We start from the raw sequence: 21750 nt of genomic DNA, 5'->3' as shown, positions 1-21750 counted from the left end.
ACAATGTATCAGGCTGTTGAGCTTACAGAGCATTGTCTAGACCAGTGTTCCCCAATCTGCGGCTCTCCGGCTGTAACGAAACTACAATTCCCAGCATGACACAACAGCCTTCAGCTGTCAGGGCATGCTGGCAGTTGTAGTTTTGCAATCTACAGTATTAGTCTAAAGACCGGGCTGATTACGCTCACAGAGCATTGCCTAAATCAGGTTTTTTTTCGTTTGTTTTTTTTAACCTTCTGCTGTCAGGGCATGCTGGGAGTTGTAGTTTCATAACAGCTAGAGAGCCACAGGTTGGGGGAACACTAGTCTATACTAAATATATTTAATGCTGATGAGAAGAACACCATCTTCAGCGCTATTTCTGCGGGGGACCCTCGGCAATATCAAGAATGGTCCCACAGACAACCCGACTGCTGGGACCCCTGGTGTTTTTAAGTAACACCAGGGGTCCCTGGTCTCCTAATGGAATGGCGCGGCTGTTATGCATGCACACTGTCTCCAGCACTAATTCTGCGCAGGACCCTCTGAGATCTCGAGAATGGGGTCCCAAGTATCCCGTAGGAATGGAGCGGTGGTTACTCATGCACACTGCCATGCCCTACATTATCTACTGAAGGTGCCTGAGATAGTGCGCATGCGCGACTACCGCTCCATTCCAATAGGAGACTTAGCACTACCACCCCAATTCGAAAGGAGACTCTGTACTCCATTCTTGAGGACACAGGGTTCTCAGCAGTTGGATTGTTTATGGGAGGAGCTGGCGATAGAGCGCATGCGTGACCAACACACCAGGGGCGGACACAGACAGCAGAGGGCAGACACAGACAAAGAATGTGCCTGCCCCCCCCCCCCCATTCGTCAATTGTTCAGGAACCTCCCCCCCCCCCTCCCTTCATATGTCACTCAAGTGGACCCCCATATTTCACCTGCTCACGGGGGGACCCCACCCATATCAGTTGCTCAGGAGGACCCACCCCCCATAATATCAGTTGTTAATTATTTATCAAGGCCCCCCCCCCCCATATGCCGCAGCTCATTCAGCCCTCCCCCTCCATTAGGGAGCAGTTTCCCCACATTAGGTAGCATAGATTTCCCACATTAGGTAGCAGTTTCCCCACATTAGGTAGCAGTTTCTCCACATTAGGTAGCAGTTTCCCCACATTAGGTAGCAGTTTCCCCACATTAGGTAGCATAGACCCCCCCCCCCTAACACACACTGCACAGCGCTTCTCCTCTCCGGCGGCGGCCTGATGAGTGACGTCACTGGCGTCCTCCTGAGCCGGTCTGCGGAGGTACGTCACTTGCGCGACGTCCCTCGTTAGACCCGGGTCGACCGGCCGCAGACTCACTGTCTAAAGTGCCTGTGGTGCTATTATGCGCCACGGCCGCTTTAGAACAGTAAGCAGCGGCGGTCTGCCCCCTCACCCTCACACACTGGGCCCCTGCGCAGCTGAACCGGCTGCACAGGCAATATGTCCGCCCCTGCACCCCACCATTCTGACAGGGGACCCCATTCTAAAAATGGCCAGGGGTCTCCCACAGAAATAGTTCCCGGAGATTATGCACGTGTGCCTGCCGCCCCATTCCGACAGGAGACTCAGGACCCCATTCTCCAGATGGCCGGGTTCTTAGTAGTGGGACCCCTTCCCCCCCCCAATAATACACTTATCCTCCATCCCGTGTATCGAAGACAAATGTTAATGTGACAGGTCTTGTTACTACAGTGAAACCTCCCTGAGAAGACCCCCCCCCCAAATTGCCCATAAAAATCTTCTCGAGTGGTGGTCTTCTCAAAGAAGATGGTCAGTATGCATGATATGGTGGAACCTAAAATTGGTTCCCGAAAATCTAGTCTAGACGAGGGGGCGGTCTTCTCAAAGAGGTGGTCCTATAAAGAGGCTTCACTGTATTTGGTCAGGGAATTGTGACCCTACACCGGGGGTCTCCTCATTGTAGTACCCTATATCCTTTTTCCGCGTGGTATAAGTTCGATAAACAAAATCTGCCAATGGCTGTCAGGGCTTGCTGGGAGTTGTAGTTTCCTAACAGCTGGAGAGCCACAGGTTGGGACAGAAATAACCAATGATTGCAAACAACTATATTACTATCTATGCCAGTGTTTCCCAACCAGGGTACCTCCAGCTGTTGCAAAACTACAACTCTCAGCATGCCCGGACAGCCTTCGGCTGTCCGGGCATGCTGGGAGTTGTAGTTTTGCAACAGCTGGAGGCCCCCTGGTTGGGAAAACACTGATCTATGCGACTGCTTGGCACCGAACAGCTGGCACCCTAAAAGTTACATGAGTCTACAGTAGACATGGCGTTACCTGCTGGGAGTTTGCGTTGCGTAAATATATACTGTATATAAGACCGTCCCGCTCCTCGTCCCCTTCGTACTGCAGGACCTGGGAGGAATAAACGCAATATTACCACACGGAAGGTAAGTGAGCTCGATATAAGGCAAATCCAGGCAGTAAGCCGAAGGCACAAACCTGCAGCCATCTCATCATTCATCCCAAAGCCTCGCACCACCGTGCAGATGTGGCGCGCCTCACCTTGCCAGGCGGAAAGTACCACGTCGTTTTGGAGGTGACACAGGGACCACCCCGTGACAGGCACTTCAGGGCCACATTCATAGAAAGCAAACCAGCTGTGAAGGGAGGGGGTGGACAAGCCGCGCTAAGATTAGGAAGGCCGGATATAGATGAGAGATAAGGAAAAGTGTTGGGAGGAGGCTGGAGGCAACTGGAGGAGGCTGGAGGCAACTGGAGGAGGCTGGAGGCGCAGGAGAGGACACCTGGACAAGGGGTTAAAGCCAAGACGATAAGGAGGTCCAGGTAAGAAGTCGAAAGGAGTGCAAGGGGTTAATCCCGGCTGAAGAACGGCAGCAAGAATAATATCTGTATCCCAGGTGTCTCGGGTTCAAACTTCCGGAAAAAGACACGTGTTCCTACAGGTAAATACAGTGCGCGGCCAGCAACGCCCTACCAAACCGGTTCCTGATGTGAATATTCATCAGCACGTAACGTATGTACAAGGCCAGGACCACTGCGCAGGGACTGATGGAAGGAGCTTGTGTTTTCATTGGTTTTGTACGTTTTTGTTAAAAAAAAAATTAAAAAATAAACAATTTAGCACAAAAAGTCACAAATCTGAAAATCGGAAAACAAAGCAAAATAATAATAAAAATAATATGGGATAAACTGTAATATACAACATTTATGCAACCGCTGGAGAGTCACAGGTTGGGGGAAACTGCTCCTCACTATTTGTATCAATGACCTGTTACATCACCATATTCTGCAGGTTAGTTTTTCTACGGAGCTATGTGAGTTTTATTTATTTTTTATTTATTTTTTTAGGGGATGTGGGGGGCGGTTTGTGACGAGCACAATTTGTTTTATTCATGATGTTCACCAATCACCATTTAAATATGTAACCTTTTCTAGCTTTAAAAAAAAATGGAAAAAGGAAGGGGGGGGGGGAGGAATCAGAATTTTAACTTTTTTATTTTTTTTACATAAAAAAAAAATTTTTTTGACTTTTTTTTTTATTTTACTTTATTTTTACTTTTTTTTCTCCCTGTGGGCTACAAGCAGTCATCTGATCCCTTTTACAGTACATTGCAATACTATTGCATTGCAGTGTACTCTCTTATCTTGTGCTCTGCTGGTGCAGCCTGTCTAGAGAAGACTATACTGGGAGATCAAACATGGCAGCCGCGGAGACCTTCAGAAGGGCCCTTGTTGCCATGACAACGGATTGGCACCCCCGCAATTGTGTCATATGGAGGTGTCAATTGGAACCCGAAAAGAACCGGCACCTGTCCAATTACTAACCGGGTATTGTGGTTACTGTTGACCGTGGCATCTAGGGAGTTAAACATCAGGCATTGGAGTGATCATCGGTGTCAGCGACAGATAGACGTGTGGGGGGGATAACATTTTATACATAGAGCCCCAGATCATTGTCCTGACATCTGTATACTAGTTATATATGAGGCTGGTGTTCGGATCAGAGGGAATTATTCTGGTTCCGGTCTTTTACATGGACCCGTAGTCATAACCATGTGATGTGACTGATCAGATGTTTATACCAGTATACGGGAATCACCGCCATAATATGACTAAGGTTTCCTGAGGCCTGGAACTCATCAGCGGTGGCATCATGTCTCATCTCCATGGACTCTAATGGGAAATAAAACTACAATCTGTTTTATTGGATGCCGGAGTCGCCTCTTTAGCAATGACATCATTTCCTCCGTGCAATGAGGATTCGGAAAATACTCTGTATTGGTCTATAGTTACACCCTGCACCCCTCTATGGGGACAGACATCCAGAACAGAACATCATATACAAAAGCAATGATAGCAAAGTATCAGCAAAGATACAGAACATCTTGTGGATCTCAGCTGTGGAATATTATAAGTACGGTCGTCAGTCGTCAGGCGAAACAGCGTCACGCACCCTCCTCCTCGGACCAATCTCCGTCAGGCGTCAGCCGCAAATCCCTCCTCCATCATCCAAAACTCTGTCATCCGAAACTCTGTCATCCCTCAGACGAAAAACCTTCCGTCCGTGTAGCAGAGCCGAGTCAGTGTCGGCTCTGCTATACGGGTTCGGCTATACATGTTATTCAGTGTCGGCTCTGCTATACGGGTTCTGCTATACATGTTATTCAGTGTCGGCTCTGCTATACGGGTTCTGCTATACATGTTATTCAGTGTCGGCTCTGCTATACGGGTACTGCTATACATGTTATTCAGTGTCGGCTCTGCTATACGGGTTCTGCTGTACATGTTATTCAGTGTCGGCTCTGCTCTACGGGTTCTGCTGTACATGTTATTCAGTGTCGGCTCTGCTATACGGGTTCTGCTATACATGTTATTCAGTGTCGGCTCTGCTCTACGGGTTCTGCTATACATGTTATTCAGTGTCGGCTCTGCTCTACGGGTTCTGCTATACATGTTATTCAGTGTCGGCTCTGCTATACGGGTTCTGCTATACATGTTATTCAGTGTCGGCTCTGCTATACGGGTTCTGCTATACATGTTATTCAGTGTCGGCTCTGCTCTACGGGTTCTGCTATACATGTTATTCAGTGTCGGCTCTGCTCTACGGGTTTTGCTGTACATGTTATTCAGTGTCGGCTCTGCTCTACGGGTTCTGCTATACATGTTATTCAGTGTCTGCTCTGCTATACGGGTTCTGCTATACATGTTATTCAGTGTCGGCTCTGCTATACGGGTTCTGCTATACATGTTATTCAGTGTCGGCTCTGCTCTACGGGTTCTGCTATACATGTTATTCAGTGTCGGCTCTGCTATACGGGTTTTGCTGTACATGTTATTCAGTGTCGGCTCTCTGCTATACGGGTTCTGCTATACATGTTATTCAGTGTCGGCTCTGCTATACGGGTTCTGCTATACATGTTATTCAGTGTCGGCTCTGCTATACGGGTTCTGCTATACATGTTATTCCGTGTCGGCTCTGCTATACGGGTTCTGCTATACATGTTATTCAGTGTTGGCTCTGCTATACGGGTTCTGCTGTACATGTTATTCAGTGTCGGCTCTGCTATACGGGTTCTGCTATACATGTTATTCAGTGTCGGCTCTGCTATACGGGTTCTGCTGTACATGTTATTCAGTGTCGGCTCTCAGCTATACGGGTTCTGCTATACATGTTATTCAGTGTCGGCTCTGCTATACGGGTTCTGCTATACATGTTATTCAGTGTCGGCTCTGCTATACGGGTTCTGCTGTACATGTTATTCAGTGTCGGCTCTGCTATACGGGTTCTGCTGTACATGTTATTCAGTGTCGGCTCTGCTATACGGGTTCTGCTGTACATGTTATTCGGTGTCGGCTCTGCTATACGGGTTCTGCTATACATGTTATTCAGTGTTGGCTCTGCTATACGGGTTCTGCTGTACATGTTATTCGGTGTCGGCTCTGCTATACGGGTTCTGCTATACATGTTATTCAGTGTTGGCTCTGCTATACGGGTTCTGCTATACATGTTATTCAGTGTCGGCTCTGCTATACGGGTTCTGCTGTACATGTTATTCGGTGTCGGCTCTGCTATACGGGTTCTGCTATACATGTTATTCAGTGTTGGCTCTGCTATACGGGTTCTGCTATACATGTTATTCGGTGTCGGCTCTGCTATACAGACTCTGTAGCACATGTAGTATCTGTAGTACACGTGCAAGCTTCACAGTTTCGACTCTGCTATACATGCTGTGCAGCGTCGGCTCTGCTATGCGGCAGGAAGTTGCGTCTGAGGGAGAATGGGCTGAGGGATGACGGCATTTTGTAAGAGGGAGTATCGGATGAGGGAGGAGGGAGTTGTGGCTGACAACTGATGGAGGATTGGTTGGAGGGAGGAGGCGGGATTCTGTTTCGCCTGACGGGGGACGGAGTTGCGGCTGACGACTGACGGCGATTGGTCTGAAGGGGGAGGCGGGATTCTGTTTCGCCTGACGCGGGACGGAGTTACAGCTGACGACTGACGATGTCCTAAAATGAACACCGTATATAAGGGTATGTTCACTCTGGTTGAAAAACACTGTCCTAGAGATTAGGGACTAGAAGATTTATCCAATTTTAGGGGGAAACAGGGGATTAAACTTGTACTCTCTGGCACTCACCAGTTTATACATGCACGGTCCTTGTTCCTATCTCCCAGCTGACACTGTTGGTCATTATAGTCACTGCCATACAGTATATACATTATACTCCCATACAACAGACACGGAGGGGAAAGAGCCTTGAAACACAACACTCACTCCCTGAAGACTATCTCCAGCCGATGAAGACAATGCAGCCGCTTTCTATCCTACTACAACTATTGTATATTTTAAGGTATAAGAATACAACAAACGGTAATTTGGAAAATGTCAGGGTCTTTGCCTTTGTCGGTTTTTCTATGCAAGTTTTAAAGAGAGGGAAATATTGGGGCTGGGGCTACACATCGACTTTAGTCACAACAGGGGTTTGGCAACCAAAGATCGACGTGCCGCCTTGAGGGAGTTGTCATGCATTGCTGTAAAGCAGAGAAAATAGTGTTACACTGTGACCCAAAAAATGGCCACAGCCAAATGTAGGCCGCCATGCAAACCCATTTGCTTTTCTTAGCTGCAAAGCAGCACAACACGCACTCCTGTCATTGTGTGATCCCAGCGTCAATCCTTCCAGGACCCATAGAAAAAGCCTGTGAGTCCTGCTTCCCCCGCCCACTCAGAAAAAGACTGTGAGTCCTGCTTCCCCCGCCCACTCAGAAAAAGAATGTGAGTCCTGCTTCCCCCGCCCACTCAGAAAAAGCCTGTGAGTCCTGCTTCCCCCCCGCCCACTCAGAAAAAGCCTGTGAGTCCTGCTTCCCCCGCCCACTCAGAAAAAGCCTGTGAGTCCTGCTTCCCCCCCGCCCACTCAGAAAAAGCCTGTGAGTCCTGCTTCCCCCCCGCCCACTCAGAAAAAGCCTGTGAGTCCTGCTTCACCACCCACTTATAGAGAAAGCCTGTGAGTCCAGCTTCCCCATCCACTTATAGAGAAAGCCTGTGAGTCTTGCTTCCCCCGCCCACTTATAGAGAAAGCCTGTGAGTCCTGCTTCCTCCGCCCACTAATAGAGAAAGCCTGTGAGTCCTGCTTCCTCCACCCACTCATAGAGAAAGCCTGTGAGTCCTGCATCCCCCACCCACTCACAGAGAAAGCCTGTGAGTCTTGCTTCCCCCGCCCACTTATAGAGAAAGCCTGTGAGTCCTGCTTCCTCCGCCCACTCATAGAGAAAGCCTGTGAGTCCTGCTTCCTCCGCCCACTCATAGAGAAAGCCTGTGAGTCCTGCTTCCTCCACCCACTCATAGAGAAAGCCTGTGAGTCTTGTTTCCCCCGCCGACTCATAGAAAACGCCTGTGAGTCCTACACAAGTGTGAATGGGAGTGCAGAATCCCTTAGAAGTCTATAATTTGAGGCGGAATTCCGCAAGTGAAAATTCCGCCGTGTGAATAGTCCCTTAGGCTGGGTTCACAGTATGGAATTTCCGGCCGGACAAAATCCGAGTTCTGAATCACTCAGCGCTAGGACCACGCGGACATTGCCATCCTCATAGATGGCAATGCGGAGTGGATTCAGCCTAAAAAATTGGGGGTGGAATTTCAGCGGCAGAACATTCGCTGCTGAAGTTCTGTAGTGTGCACTGCGCAGCTGCACCAGAATTTCCAAGTGGAATTCCTAAGCAGAATTTGGGGGAGAAATTCCGTAGTGTGAACCCATCCTTACACTTCGAATGTAGAACTGTCTGAACTGATGTTTGTCTGCACTAATTGTAAGGCCCAAGGCTACGATAACAGCGCTGGAGGGCCACATTTAGCCCCAGGGACCACAGTTTTGGCGTCAGAGTGTTATTCTTGGTAAAACCGATAAGAATTAGTTCTGTTTCCTTACCTCGCTCTGGTCATCTTTAGTCTCATGTCTTGGTCGGAGTCCTCGTCTATCCTCCTCCAGCGCTGTCTTTAATGTCCGCAGGATCATAAGTATAACCACGGACTAAACGTGAAAAAGTGAGAACACGGTGACCACACAAGGCAGAAACATGCACCCATATCATACATGTAACAACAACAGTGATCCCTCAACTTACAATGGCCTCAATATACAATAGTTTCAACATACAATCGTCTTTTCTGGACCATTGTAACTTGAAACCAGACTCAACATACAATGTACAGACAGTCCAGATCTGTGAAACGTGTCAATGGCTGGAAGATCTGACCAATCAGAAAGGGAATTCACTGGTAAAACTCCTGTATTACTGAAGCGTGTGCACTGCCTTGTGTCTGGTAGCACCCCCTACAGTACAGGGAGGTATTACATGTTCTGTACTCTTTATCTGTATTACTGAAGTGCATGCACTGACTGGGGTCTGGTAGCGCCCCCTACAGTACAGGGAGGAACTACATGTTCTGTACTCTTTACCTGTATTACTGAAGTGTATGCACTGCCTGGTGTCTGGTAGCGCCCCCCTACAGTACAGTGAGGTATTACATGTTCTGTACTCTTTACCTGTATTACTGAAGCGTTTGCACTGCCTGGTGTCTGGTAGCGCCCCCTACAGTACAGGGAGGTATTACATGTTCTGTACTCTTTACCTGTATTACTGAAACGTATGCACTGATTGATGTCTGGTGGTGCCCCCTACAGTACAGTGAGGTATTACATGTTCTGTACTCTTTACCTGTATTACTGAAGCGTATGCACTGCCTGGTGTCTGGTAGCGCCCCCTACAGTACAGGGAGGTATTACATGTTCTGTACTACTCTTTACCTGTATTACTGAAGCGTATGCACTGCCTGGTGTCTGGTAGCGCCCCCTACAGTACAGGGAGGTATTACATGTTCTGTACATTTTACCTGTACCAGGGTTAGCTTCTCCTTTGGACACCAGGTGAGGGCGGCTCCATGTTACTTTTTTAGGACACTGTGTACTGTACAGGACCCTGAAGAAGCTCCTGTCCTCTACATAGACCAGTGCTTCCCAAGCAGGGTGCCCCCAGCTGTTGCAAAACTACAACTCGTAGGCTGTCCGGGCATGCTGGGAGTTGTAGTTTTGCGACAGCTGGAGGCTCCCTGGTTGGGAAACACTGACATAGACAGTAATTACAGCTCCCAGCAGATCTTTTATTACTTTTATATGTAAGGATTTGCTTTATCTATATTAGTTATCTACTTATTTTTCTTTAATCCTCACTTTTTTTTCCCTATTTTTGGATGACATTTTGGTGCCTTTAGAACCGATTATAAGGTTTCCATAGAGTTCTGGTCTCAACATACAATGGTTTCAACATACAATGGTCGTCCCGGAACCAATTAATATTGTAACTTGAGGGACCACGGTACAAGGAAAATGTCGCGGAGGCCGCCCCAGCTCCTGTTGTATTTGGTGCATTTGTTACATGGGTGAGAAATGTTTGTGCTGGGATGGTACTTACCACAGCTCAGGAAGCCAACGTCACCGCGTCACCCAGACACAGCATATCCCACTCACAGGGTTAGCAGGGGTCAGGCACACAACACAGAGGAAAGAAAGTCCCGTCCAGGTCCTGAGATTGTCACCTTAAGATGGAGGTGTCCGACTACAAGAGAAAAGCGTACGGTCCGTATAGTTGTATAGTTGTCTCTCCAAGTATCGGTGAGATATTGCTGCCAATTGGTCGGTTTTAGGGACCCTGGACGTTGATGGGGACGTCTCAAAGCAGATCTAGGTGTCTTCTAAGAAGCGCTCAGCCTCACCTTGTACTTTCCCTTGCGTCACATCCTGGGGTGCAGGAAGAGAATCAGGAAATCTGCAAGAGAGCGCTTCCTGCAGCGACAAAATGCGCAGTGCCCCGGTGTAAACAAAGCATTGTGTCTGCGTAGTCTTATATGAGAGCTGTGATCCCGGTCACCATTGGGTTACTAGACAGACTGGACATGGTATGTGTGACTACGGGCTCTTCTGCTTTCTAAATTGTGTAAAAATGAATATATATATATATAGGACTTCCTCATTCTGAGATGAAATAACTCTTTGTAAATTTCCACAATTTACACATAGAAAACCATTAAAAGAGACGGTGTCACCATTTTACAATAATAAGCAATACAGTCTCCTTGTCTGATAAAAAGTACAAGTTCAGTCACGTGCTAAAAACATCAGTGATATGGTTACTATTGATAAAGTACAAGAAGAATACATTCTAAAAAACTAAATTCACCAAAAGAGAACAGAAAAAAGTTATAACTGCTCTGAGAACATTTTTGCCAATTTCTGCCCTCGATGAACAAGCATTTTTTATGCATCTAGGCTTATGAATATAACTACTAATAATAATTAATACTGCAACCCATATACAAAAATATAACTACTATAATACTGCCTCCTATATACAAGACTATAACTACTATAATACTGCTCCTATATACAAGAATATAACTACTATAATACTGCTCCTATATACAAGAATATAACTACTATAATACTGCTCCTATATACAAGAATATAACTACTATAATACTGCTCCTATATACAAGAATATAACTACTATAATACTGCTCATATATACAAGAATATAACTACTATAATACTGCCTCCCATATACAAGAATATAACTACTATAATACTGCTCCTATATACAAAAATATAACTACTATAATACTGCCTCCTATATACAAAAATATAACTACTATAATACTGCTCCTATATACAAGAATATAACTACTATAATACTGCTCCTATATACAAGAATATAACTACTATAATACTGCTCCTATATACAGGAATATAACTACTATAATACTGCCTCCTATATACAAGAATATAACTACTATAATACTGCTCCCTATATACAAGAATATAACTACTATAATAATGCCCCTATATACAAGAATATAACTACTATAATACTGTCTCCTATATACAAGAATATAACTACTATAATACTGCTCCTATAAGCAAGAATATAACTACTATAATACTGCCTCCAATATACAAGAATATAACTACTATAATACTGCTCATATATACAAGAATATAACTACTATAATACTGCTCCTATATACAAGAATATAACTACCATAATACTGCACCTATATGCAAGAATATAACTACTATAATACTGCTCCTATATACAAGAATATAACTACTATAATACTGCTCCTATATACAAGAATATAACTACTATAATACTGCCTCCCATATACAAGAATATAACTACTATAATACTGCTCCTATATACAAAAATATAACTACTATAATACTGCCTCCTATATACAAAAATATAACTACTATAATACTGCTCCTATATACAAGAATATAACTACTATAATACTGCTCCTATATACAAGAATATAACTACTATAATACTGCTCCTATATACAGGAATATAACTACTATAATACTGCCTCCTATATACAAGAATATAACTACTATAATACTGCTCCCTATATACAAGAATATAACTACTATAATAATGCCCCTATATACAAGAATATAACTACTATAATACTGTCTCCTATATACAAGAATATAACTACTATAATACTGCTCCTATAAGCAAGAATATAACTACTATAATACTGCCTCCAATATACAAGAATATAACTACTATAATACTGCTCCTATATACAAGAATATAACTACTATAATACTGTTCCTATATACAAGAATATTACTACTATAATACTGCTCCTATATACAAGAATATAACTACTAATAATAATTAATACTGCAACCCATATACAAAAATATAACTATTATAATACTGCCTCCTATATACAAGACTATAACTACTATAATACTGCCCCCTATATACAAGAATATAACTACTATAATACTGCTCCTATATACAAGAATATAACTACTATAATACTACTCCTATATACAAGAATATAACTACTATAATACTTCTCCTATATACAAGAATATAACTACTATAACACTTCTCCTATATACAAGAATATAACTACTATAATACTGCTCCTATATACAATAATATAACTACTATAATACTGCTCCTATATACAAGAATATATCTACTATAATACTGCCTCCTATATACAAGAATATAACTACTATAATACTGCTCCCATATACAAGAATATATCTACTATAATACTGCTCCTATATGCAAGAATATAACTACTATAATACTGCTCCTATATACAAGAATATAACTACTATAATACTGCTACTATATACAAGAATATAACTACTATAATACTGCTCCTATATACAAGTATATAACTACTATAATACTGCCCCTATATACAAGAAAATAACTACTATAATACTGCTTCCTATATACAAGAATATATCTACTATAATACTGCTCCTATATACAAGAATATAACTACTATAATACTGCACCTATATACAAGAATATAACTACTATAATACTACCTCCTATATACAAGAATATAACTACTATAATACTGCCTCCTATATACAAGAATATAACTACTATAATACTGCCTCCTATATACAAGAATATAACTACTATAATACTGCTCCTATATACAAGTATATAACTACTATAATACTGCCCCTATATACAAGAAAATAACTACTATAATACTGCTTCCTATATACAAGAATATATCTACTATAATACTGCTTCTATATACAAGAATATAACTACTATAACATGCTCCTATATATACACAAGAATATAACTACTATAATACTGCTTCCTATATACAAGAATATATCTACTATAATACTGCTTCTATATACAAGAATATAACTACTATAACATGCTCCTATATACAAGAATATAACTACTATAATACTGCTCCTATATACAAGAATATAACTACTATAAGGGTACTCTTACACGAGCGGACCCACAGCGTATTTTATGGTGCAGATACGCCGCTGAAGGACCGCTGCATGGTGGCTTTACATGTGCCTGCACGGAGCGGCAATACGCCTCTATGAGCAGATACACTGCTATGCGCGGTGTACTCGGACACATCGCAGCCGCTCCCCCTGCTCCATGAGCTAGGCCGAGAGCTACAGCGATGTGCGAGTATACTGCGCATGCGCGCTGCGACTTGCACATAGCAGTGTGTCTGCTCGTAGAGGCGTATTGCGGCTCTGAGCAGGCCCATGTATAGCCACCATGCAGGGGTCCTTCAGCGGCGGATCTGCAGCGTAAAATACGCTGTGGGTCCGCTCGTGTGAACGTACCCCAATACTGCACCTATGTACAAAGGCAGTCTGAGTATGCTGGGAGTTGTAGTTTTGCAACAGCTGGAGGCACCCAGGTTAGGAAACAATGTTTTAGGGAATGAGACGTAATAAAGACAGCTGTCACTTGGATCATAATTGATTTTATTGATTAGAAAAGGGAATCACACAGAGATTTGTAATATAAAACATCATCCTGGTCATCCATTTATATCACAGCACAATAAATCCCCATTATACCAGTACATCATCTATATAACCAAGCCACGTATACTGCTGCAGAACCTCTTCATGTACCAATAAAATCATTATGACAGATTCACATTTATGGTCAGAACATTTACTGGTTATTTGAAATAATACATATGGCATCATGTATCAATAACACAATCTGGCCTTGTCGTCCATAACCGCCAATCAGAGCTTCGCTGTCCTCGGTTGCTATGGGTGATGAGGACAGTTGTGTTGCTATGGATGATAAGGACAGTTGTGTTGCTATGGGTTATGAGGACAGTTGTGTTGCTATGGGTGATGAGGACAGTTGTGTTGCTATGGGTGATGAGGACAGTTGTGTTGCTATGGGTGATAAGGACAGTTGTGTTGCTATGGGTGATGAGGACAGTTGTGTTGCTATGGGTTATGAGGACAGTTGTGTTGCTATGGGTGATGAGGACAGTTGTGTTTCTATGGGTTATGAGGACAGTTGTGTTGCTATGGGTGATGAGGACAGTTGTGTTGCTATGGGTTATGAGGACAGTTGTGTTGCTATGGGTTATGAGGACAGTTGCGTTGCTATGGGTTATGAGGACAGTTTTGTGTTTCTATGGGTGATGATGTCAGTTGTGTGGCTATGGGTGAAGAGGACAATTGTTGTGTTGCTATGGGTGACAAGGACAGTTATGTTGCTATGGGTGACAAGGACAGTTGTTGTGTTGCTATGGGTGAAGAGGACAGTTGTGTTGCTATGGGTGATGAGGACAGTTGTGTTGCTATGGGTGACGAGGACAGTTGTGTTGCTATGGGTGACGAGGACAGTTGTGTTGCTATGGGTGATGAGGACAGTTGTGTTGCTATGGGTGACGAGGACAGTTGTTGTGTTGCTATGGGTGATGAGGACACATGTGTTGCTATGGGTGACGAGGACAGTTGTGTTGCTATGGGTGACAAGGACAGTTGTTGTGTTGCTATGGGTGACGAGGAGAGTTGTGTTGCTATGGGTGACGAGGAGAGTTGTGTTGCTATGGATGACAAGGACAGTTGTGTTGCTATGGGTGACAAGGACAGTTGTGTTGCTATGGGTGATGAGGACAGTTGTGTTGCTATGGGTGACAAGGACAGTTGTGTTGCTATGGGTGACAAGGACAGTTGTGTTGCTATAGGTGACACGGACATTTTTTTATTTTTATTTGATTTTAAATTAGATTTTGTCTCCTTTGTGGGGAAACATGCTTGATACTGTATAAACTGCTGTCAGCCATACAGCCTAAAAGGGCTGTCCAGGATTAGAAAAACAGGGCTGCTTTTTTCCAAAAACAGCGCCACACCTGCTGGAAAGTCGTGTGTGGTATTACAACTCGGCTCCATTTGCTTCAATAGAACTGAGCTGCACTACCACATACAACCTGAGGACAAGAGGGGCACCATTTCTGGAATAAAGCAGCTATGTGTATAGTGCTCTAGAGCAGTGTTTCCCCAACCAGGGTGCCTCCAGCTGTTGCAAAACTACAACTCCCAGCATGCCCGGACAGCCAACGGCTGTCCGGGCATGCTGGGAGTTGTAGTTTTGCAACAGCTGGAGGCACCCTGGTTGGGAAACACTGCTTTAGATTAATCTGTGAACAAACTATTCCCACTATTACAGTAACTGAGATGGTGGCTTGGGGTAGGGGAGTGGGTCAAAGAGTGGCGCTATGTAGCGCTGACTTTAATTTACAATTCCCGAGATTCTAAACAAGACCATAAAGCCCCTTAGTTACGACATAAACATAAAGAAAAAAAAATACACAAAACATAGTTACAAGGATAAAAGAAAGAAAATGATAAAAGAAAGAATAGGCTTAAAAAATCAAATAAACCTCAAGCTGACTCCTCCTACAATTCCGGTGTTATTTCATTTTTGTTGTTTTACTTTATTTTGGTTTGTTTTCCCTTGACTACGACACCTCGTGTAATTCTTTATAAACATGGCCGCCTCCACCATCATTGTTGGAACACATAATCCGTGCCATTGTTTTATTAACCTTTAGTAATCTTGTTATAAAATGAAATGGCGCTCTTTATACGTCCGGCCTCGGGTGAATCACAGCGGGAGTTCATTATTGTCCGCACATCCTTAGGGGTGTATTCACACATAGTTGAGCGGCATCAAAACTGCATCTAAAATAAATGTACAAGATTGTACTGGGATGATTGGCTGCGTGAATCTTATATAGATGAAGGATTAGGGTTAGGATTAGGGGTTTGGGTTAAGATTAGGGTTAAGGGATAAGATTAGGGGTAAGGGTTAAGATTAGGGATTAGGGGTAAGGTTAGGAGTAGGAGTAAGGGTTAAGATTAGGGGTAAGGTTAGGATTAGGGGTTAGAAACAATGGACGCCGGATGCCATACAACTGATGACAACTGAAGCATGTTGTCATTAGTTGCGGCATCAGTTGCGTTTAGATTTAGGCTGAGTTCACCTATACCAGATGCCAGTGAAGTGAAAAAAACTGTGTCCCGTAGCCGAATGTGACCTGAGCTCTTGAGCTCTCTCAGTGCTGATCGCTGTTAGGGGTTAGGATTAGGGGTTAGGGTTAGTGGTATGGGTTAGGATTAGAGTTATGATTAGGGGTTTGGATTAGGGTTATGATTAGGGGTTAGGATTAGGGGTAAGGGTTAGGATTAGGGGTTAGGGTTAGGATTATGGTTATAATTAGGGGTTTGGGTTAGGATTAGGATCAGGGATTAGGGGTAAAGTTAGGATTAAAGGTAAGGGTTAGGATTAGGGGTAAGGGTTAAGATTATGGTTAGGATTAGGGGTTAGGATCAGGGATTAGGGATAGGATTAGGGGTTAGGATTAAGGGTAAGGGTTAGGATTAGGGGTAAGGGTTAGGATTAGGGGTAAGGATTAGGATTATCGTTATAATAAGGGGTTACGATTAGGGGTAAGGGTTAAAATTATGGTTATAATTAGGGGTTTGGGTTAGGATCAGAGATAGGATTAAGGGGTTAGGATTAAGGGTAAGGGTTAGGATTATCGTTATAATAAGGGGTTACGATTAGGGGTAAGGGTTAGGATTATGGTTATAATTAGGGGTTTGGGTTAGGATTAGGGGTAAGGGTTAGGATAAGGGTTATAATTAGGGGTAAGGGTTGGGATTATTGTTATAATAAGGGGTTACAATTAGGGGTAAGGGTTAGGATTATCGTTATAATAAGGGGTTATGATTAGGGGTAAGGGTTAGGATTAGGGGTTAGGATAAGCGTTATAATTAGGGGTAAGGGTTGGGATTATTGTTATAATAAGGGGTTACAATTAGGGGTAAGGATTAGGATTAGCGGTTAGGAGTAGAGGTTAGGGTGTGAGAGGGAGCCGGCTGTAAAGCAGAAAAGTGTGTCCCTGTGCGGAGGGTCTCATTCCACTACAGGGACACAGTTTTCTTCATTACACCGGACATATGTGATTCCAGCCTAACCAAGCAAGGCGGCTGCATCTCCACTGCTACATGTGAATAGGACCTATAATCTGAATACCACACTCTCAGGGCTTCAGATACGGGGAGCTGTATGCGGAGACCCCCCCACTGTACAGCTACTTTACTTATCTCTGGATCGTCATAGTAGATTTTTCTTTGACCCTATAGAAGTGAATAGATTTTCTTTTGTCAGGTAAGGCCATGTAAGGCTATGTGAGGCCATGTAAGGCTATGTGAGGCTATGTGGGGCTATGTGAGGCTATGTAAGGCCATGTAAGGCTATGTGAGGCCATGTGAGACTATGTGGGGCTATGTGAGGCTATGTGAGGCCATGTGAGACTATGTGGGGCTATGTGAGGCTATGTGAGGCCATGTGAGGCCATGTGAGGCTATGTGAGGCTATGTGAGGCTATGTGAGGCCATGTGAGACCATGTGAGACTATGTGGGGCTATGTGAGGCTATGTGAGGCCATGTGAGGCCATGTGAGGCTATGTGAGGCTATGTGAGGCTATGTGAGGCTATGTGAGGCCATGTGAGACTATGTGGGGCTATGTGAGGCTATGTGAGGCCATGTGAGACTATGTGGGGCTATGTGAGGCCATGTGAGACTATGTGGGGCTATGTGAGGCTATGTGAGGCCATGTGAGACCATGTGAGGCCATGTGAGGCCATGTGAGGCTATGTAAGGCTATGCAAGGCTATGTGAGGCCATGTGGGGCCATGTGGGGCTATGTGAGGCCATGTGAGGCCATGTGAGGCTATGTGGGGCTATGTGAGGCCATGTGAGGCTATGTGAGGCCATGTGAGGCCATGTGAGGCCATGTGAGGCTATGTGAGGCCATGTGAGGCTATGTGAGGCTATGTGAGGCCATGTGAGGCCATGTGAGGCTATGTGAGGCCATGTAAGGCTATGTGAGGCTATGTAAGGCCATGTGAGGCTATGTGAGGCTATGTAAGGCCATGTGAGGCTATGTGAGGCTATGTAAGGCCATGTAAGGCCATGTGAGGCCATGTAAGGCCATGTGAGGCTATGTGAGGCTATGTGAGGCCATGTGAGGCTATGTGGGGCCATGTAAGGCTATGTAAGGCTATGTGAGGCTATGTGAGGCTATGTAAAGCCATGTGAGGCTATGTGAGGCTATGTAAGGCCATGTGAGGCTATGCAAGGCTATGTGAGGCCATGTGGGGCCATGTGGGGCTATGTGAGGCCATGTGAGGCCATGTGAGGCTATGTGGGGCTATGTGAGGCCATGTGAGGCTATGTGAGGCCATGTGAGGCCATGTGAGGCCATGTGAGGCTATGTGAGGCCATGTGAGGCTATGTGAGGCTATGTGAGGCCATGTGAGGCCATGTGAGGCTATGTGAGGCCATGTGAGGCCATGTGAGGCTATGTGAGGCTATGTAAGGCCATGTGAGGCTATGTGAGGCTATGTGAGGCTATGTGAGGCTATGTAAGGCCATGTAAGGCCATGTGAGGCCATGTGAGGCTATGTGAGGCTATGTGAGGCTATGTGAGGCTATGTGAGGCCATGTGAGGCCATGTAAGGCTATGTGAGGCTATGTGAGGCTATGTGAGGCCATGTAAGGCCATGTGAGGCAATGTTCACATGAACGTTCCGGAGCTCCATTACACACACTGATAACAGGGCTGGACGGAGTGTGTCCCAGCGGACACCAACGGATCCCGACAGGTCCCACTGACTTTGAATGAGGTCCGTCGTGTTTTCCGTTTGACGTCCATTATTTTGGAGGACATTAGTGGAAACACAAACTGACCTGCAGGAAACGTTCATTCTTTCCGCGGAATCAATGCCTCTGCAGAAGTTCTGTAAGCGGAATGTGCAGAAAGCCTTCCATTAAGATAAAGGAGAGGCTGCTGCAAACCGAATCTGTGCTGAATTTCCACAATAAGGTTCCCTAGTGTGAACGCCCCCTAAGAGACCTCTCACACAGCAGAATTTACTAGTGGAATCCAGCTTAAAAATTCAGCTAGGAAATTTTGTATGCAGCAGCGGCCAGTAATATCAGTCGGCACTAGGACCACTCTGTCATGCACCGTCACCATTGAAGGCTATGCATTTTAAAGAAGTACTTCGGTGGAATTTTTTTTTTTTAAGTCTACTGGTGCCTTCCAGTACTTATTAGCTGCTGAATACTACAGAGGAAACTGATTTTCTTTTTGGAACACAGAGCTCTCTGCTGACATCATGACCACAGTGCTCTTTGCTGACATCTCTGTCCATTTTAGGAACTGTCCAGAGTAGTAGAAAATCCCCATAGCAAACATATGCTGCTCTGGACAGTTCCTAAAATGGACAGAGATGTCAGCAGAGAGCACTGTGCTCGTGATTCAGCAGAGAGCACTGTGTTCCAAAAAGAAAATAATTTCCTCTGTAGTATTCAGCAGCTAATAAGTACTGGAAAGATTAAGATTTTTTAATAGAATTAATTTACAAATCTGTTTAACTTTCTGGCACCAGTTGACTTTAAAAAAAAAAAAAGTTTTCCACCAGAGTACCCCTTTAAAGACTGACCACAGTGCTCTCTGCTGACACCTCTGTCATGTAAGGAACTGTTTTCTATGGGGTTTGCTTCTTCTCTGGACAGTTCCTGATATGGTCAGAGGTCTCAGCAGAGAGCACTCTGGTCAGACTGGAAAGAACTACACCACTTCCTCTACAGTATACAGCAGCTGATAAGTACTGGAAGGATTACATTTTCTAAATAGAAGTCACTTACAAATCTGTATAACTTTCATTGGCCATTGCATGGTTTTGCCCCCATAGTGTATGGTCCTGGTGATTCGGCCTTTGGGACCTTGTCAGCACAGACCTGAAGTGGAGCACCGGGGAGCGAGGTCAGTATATAACTTTTTAGATCCATGGTAAACCTTTGTAAACAGCTCCCCAAATCTCAGCTTCCTAAACCAGGGAGTGTGAACTGGCACTAAGTATAATAGGAGCCTCAGTCTATCAGGCTGTAAAAGTTCTACCATGACTGGGGCCAACAAGGAGGTAAAATGTGATGGTCCCATAGTCGGAGCGGGGAGGTAACGCAGCTAGGGATTCCTTTTTATCATGGAAAGTTTCACACGTCCAATAGAAAACTAAGTAAGTTTCCAATAAGTTTCAAGCTTTGAACATAAGGGTACGTTCACACGCACGGATTTACAGCTTATTTTACGCTGCAAATCCGCTGGTGAAGGCCCGCTCTATGCTGGCTTTACATGTGCCTGCTGGTAGCGGCAATACGCTGCTACCAGCAGGCACAATGCGATGTGCGAGTCGCAGTATAGTGGCACATCGCGGGAGCTCTCTGCCTAGCTCAGAGCAGGGAGAGTGGCCGCAGTGTGCGAGTACGCTGTGCACATCGCTGCACTGTGTCTGCTGGTAGCGGCGTATTGCCGCTACCAGCAGGCACATGTAAAGTCAGCATAGAGCGGGGCCTTCACCAGCGGATCCACAGATAAATACGCTGTGAAAATCCGCACGTGTGAACGTACCCTTAACCACACAAATACTAAAGTGAAATACACAGATCCCCTCCCCGTGTCACACCGATATAAACACGTGCACACTTCTTCAACCACATTGGACAGTTAAAGGGGTACACTGCTGCTCCAGCGTTCTGAACATTTTGTTCAGAACCCTTGGAGCCGGAGGCCTTGATCGTGACGTCACGGGCACGTCCCCTTGTGACGCCGTGCCACGCCCCCTCCATTCATGTCTATGGGAGGGAACGTGTCGAATGACACGCCCCCTCCCATAGACATGAATGGAGGGGGTGTGGTGTGACATCACAAGGGGGTGTGGCCATGACATCATGACCACTGCTACAGGAACCCGGCGTTTGTTTAGAATGTCAAGAGCTGTGGGAGATTGCTGGGGAGCCCCAGCAGTGGGAACCCCGCGATCAGACATCTTATACCCTACCCTTTGGATAGGGGATAAGATGTCCAGCAGCGGAGAGCTTTAGCATTACATCAGGCTTTACATTGCCACCTCTTAAAAAAAAAATGGCGACCGATAGCCCAAAATGTTATCGGCGGATCCACTAACTTAGTCTCATTGGGGGAGATTCATCAAAACCTGTGCAGAAGAAAAGTTGACAAGTTGCCCATAGCAACCAATCAGATCGCTGCTTTTATTTTTCAGAGGCCTTTTTAAAAATTAAAGAAGCGATCCGATTGGTTGCTATGGGCAACTGGTCAACTTCTCCTCTGCACAGGTTTTGATAAATCTCCCCCATTGTGACTACACTTGGTCCATTTCCCAACTATATACACTGTCTGTTCAGGGCAGAAACATGTGATCTGCAGCAGCAGGGGCGCTAAGGTAGAGCCCTGCTAAAAAT

At 44.8% G+C, this 21750-nt stretch overlaps 1 protein-coding gene across 4 annotated transcripts in view; it reads right to left on the bottom strand.

The window, feature by feature from the left end:
* The window catches only part of RGL2 (ral guanine nucleotide dissociation stimulator like 2), a 35964-nt gene extending 25645 nt beyond the window's left edge, over window positions 1-10319 (bottom strand). The window contains exons 1-3 of one of the 4 annotated variants that reach the window (XM_056540400.1): window positions 9984-10319; window positions 8441-8542; window positions 2327-2404 (exon numbers count right to left, since the gene is read on the bottom strand). In XM_056540400.1, coding sequence (XP_056396375.1) covers window positions 2327-2404; window positions 8441-8527 — 165 coding nt within the window. In that variant the 5' untranslated portion in view covers window positions 8528-8542; window positions 9984-10319. Of the gene's footprint in view, window positions 1-26; window positions 146-2326; window positions 2405-2491; window positions 2953-8440; window positions 8543-9983 lie in introns of those variants that run through there. The other 3 variants (XM_056540403.1, XM_056540401.1, XM_056540405.1) reach the window with 3 other exon arrangements.
* Window positions 10320-21750: the final 11431 nt, after the last annotated feature.

This window comes from Hyla sarda, chromosome 9, assembly GCF_029499605.1.
Source record: "Hyla sarda isolate aHylSar1 chromosome 9, aHylSar1.hap1, whole genome shotgun sequence".
In the NCBI taxonomy this organism is placed as follows: Eukaryota; Metazoa; Chordata; class Amphibia; order Anura; family Hylidae; genus Hyla; species Hyla sarda.
Note: the sequence above shows the minus strand (reverse complement) of the source record. Positions and strands in the feature narration are given on the sequence as shown.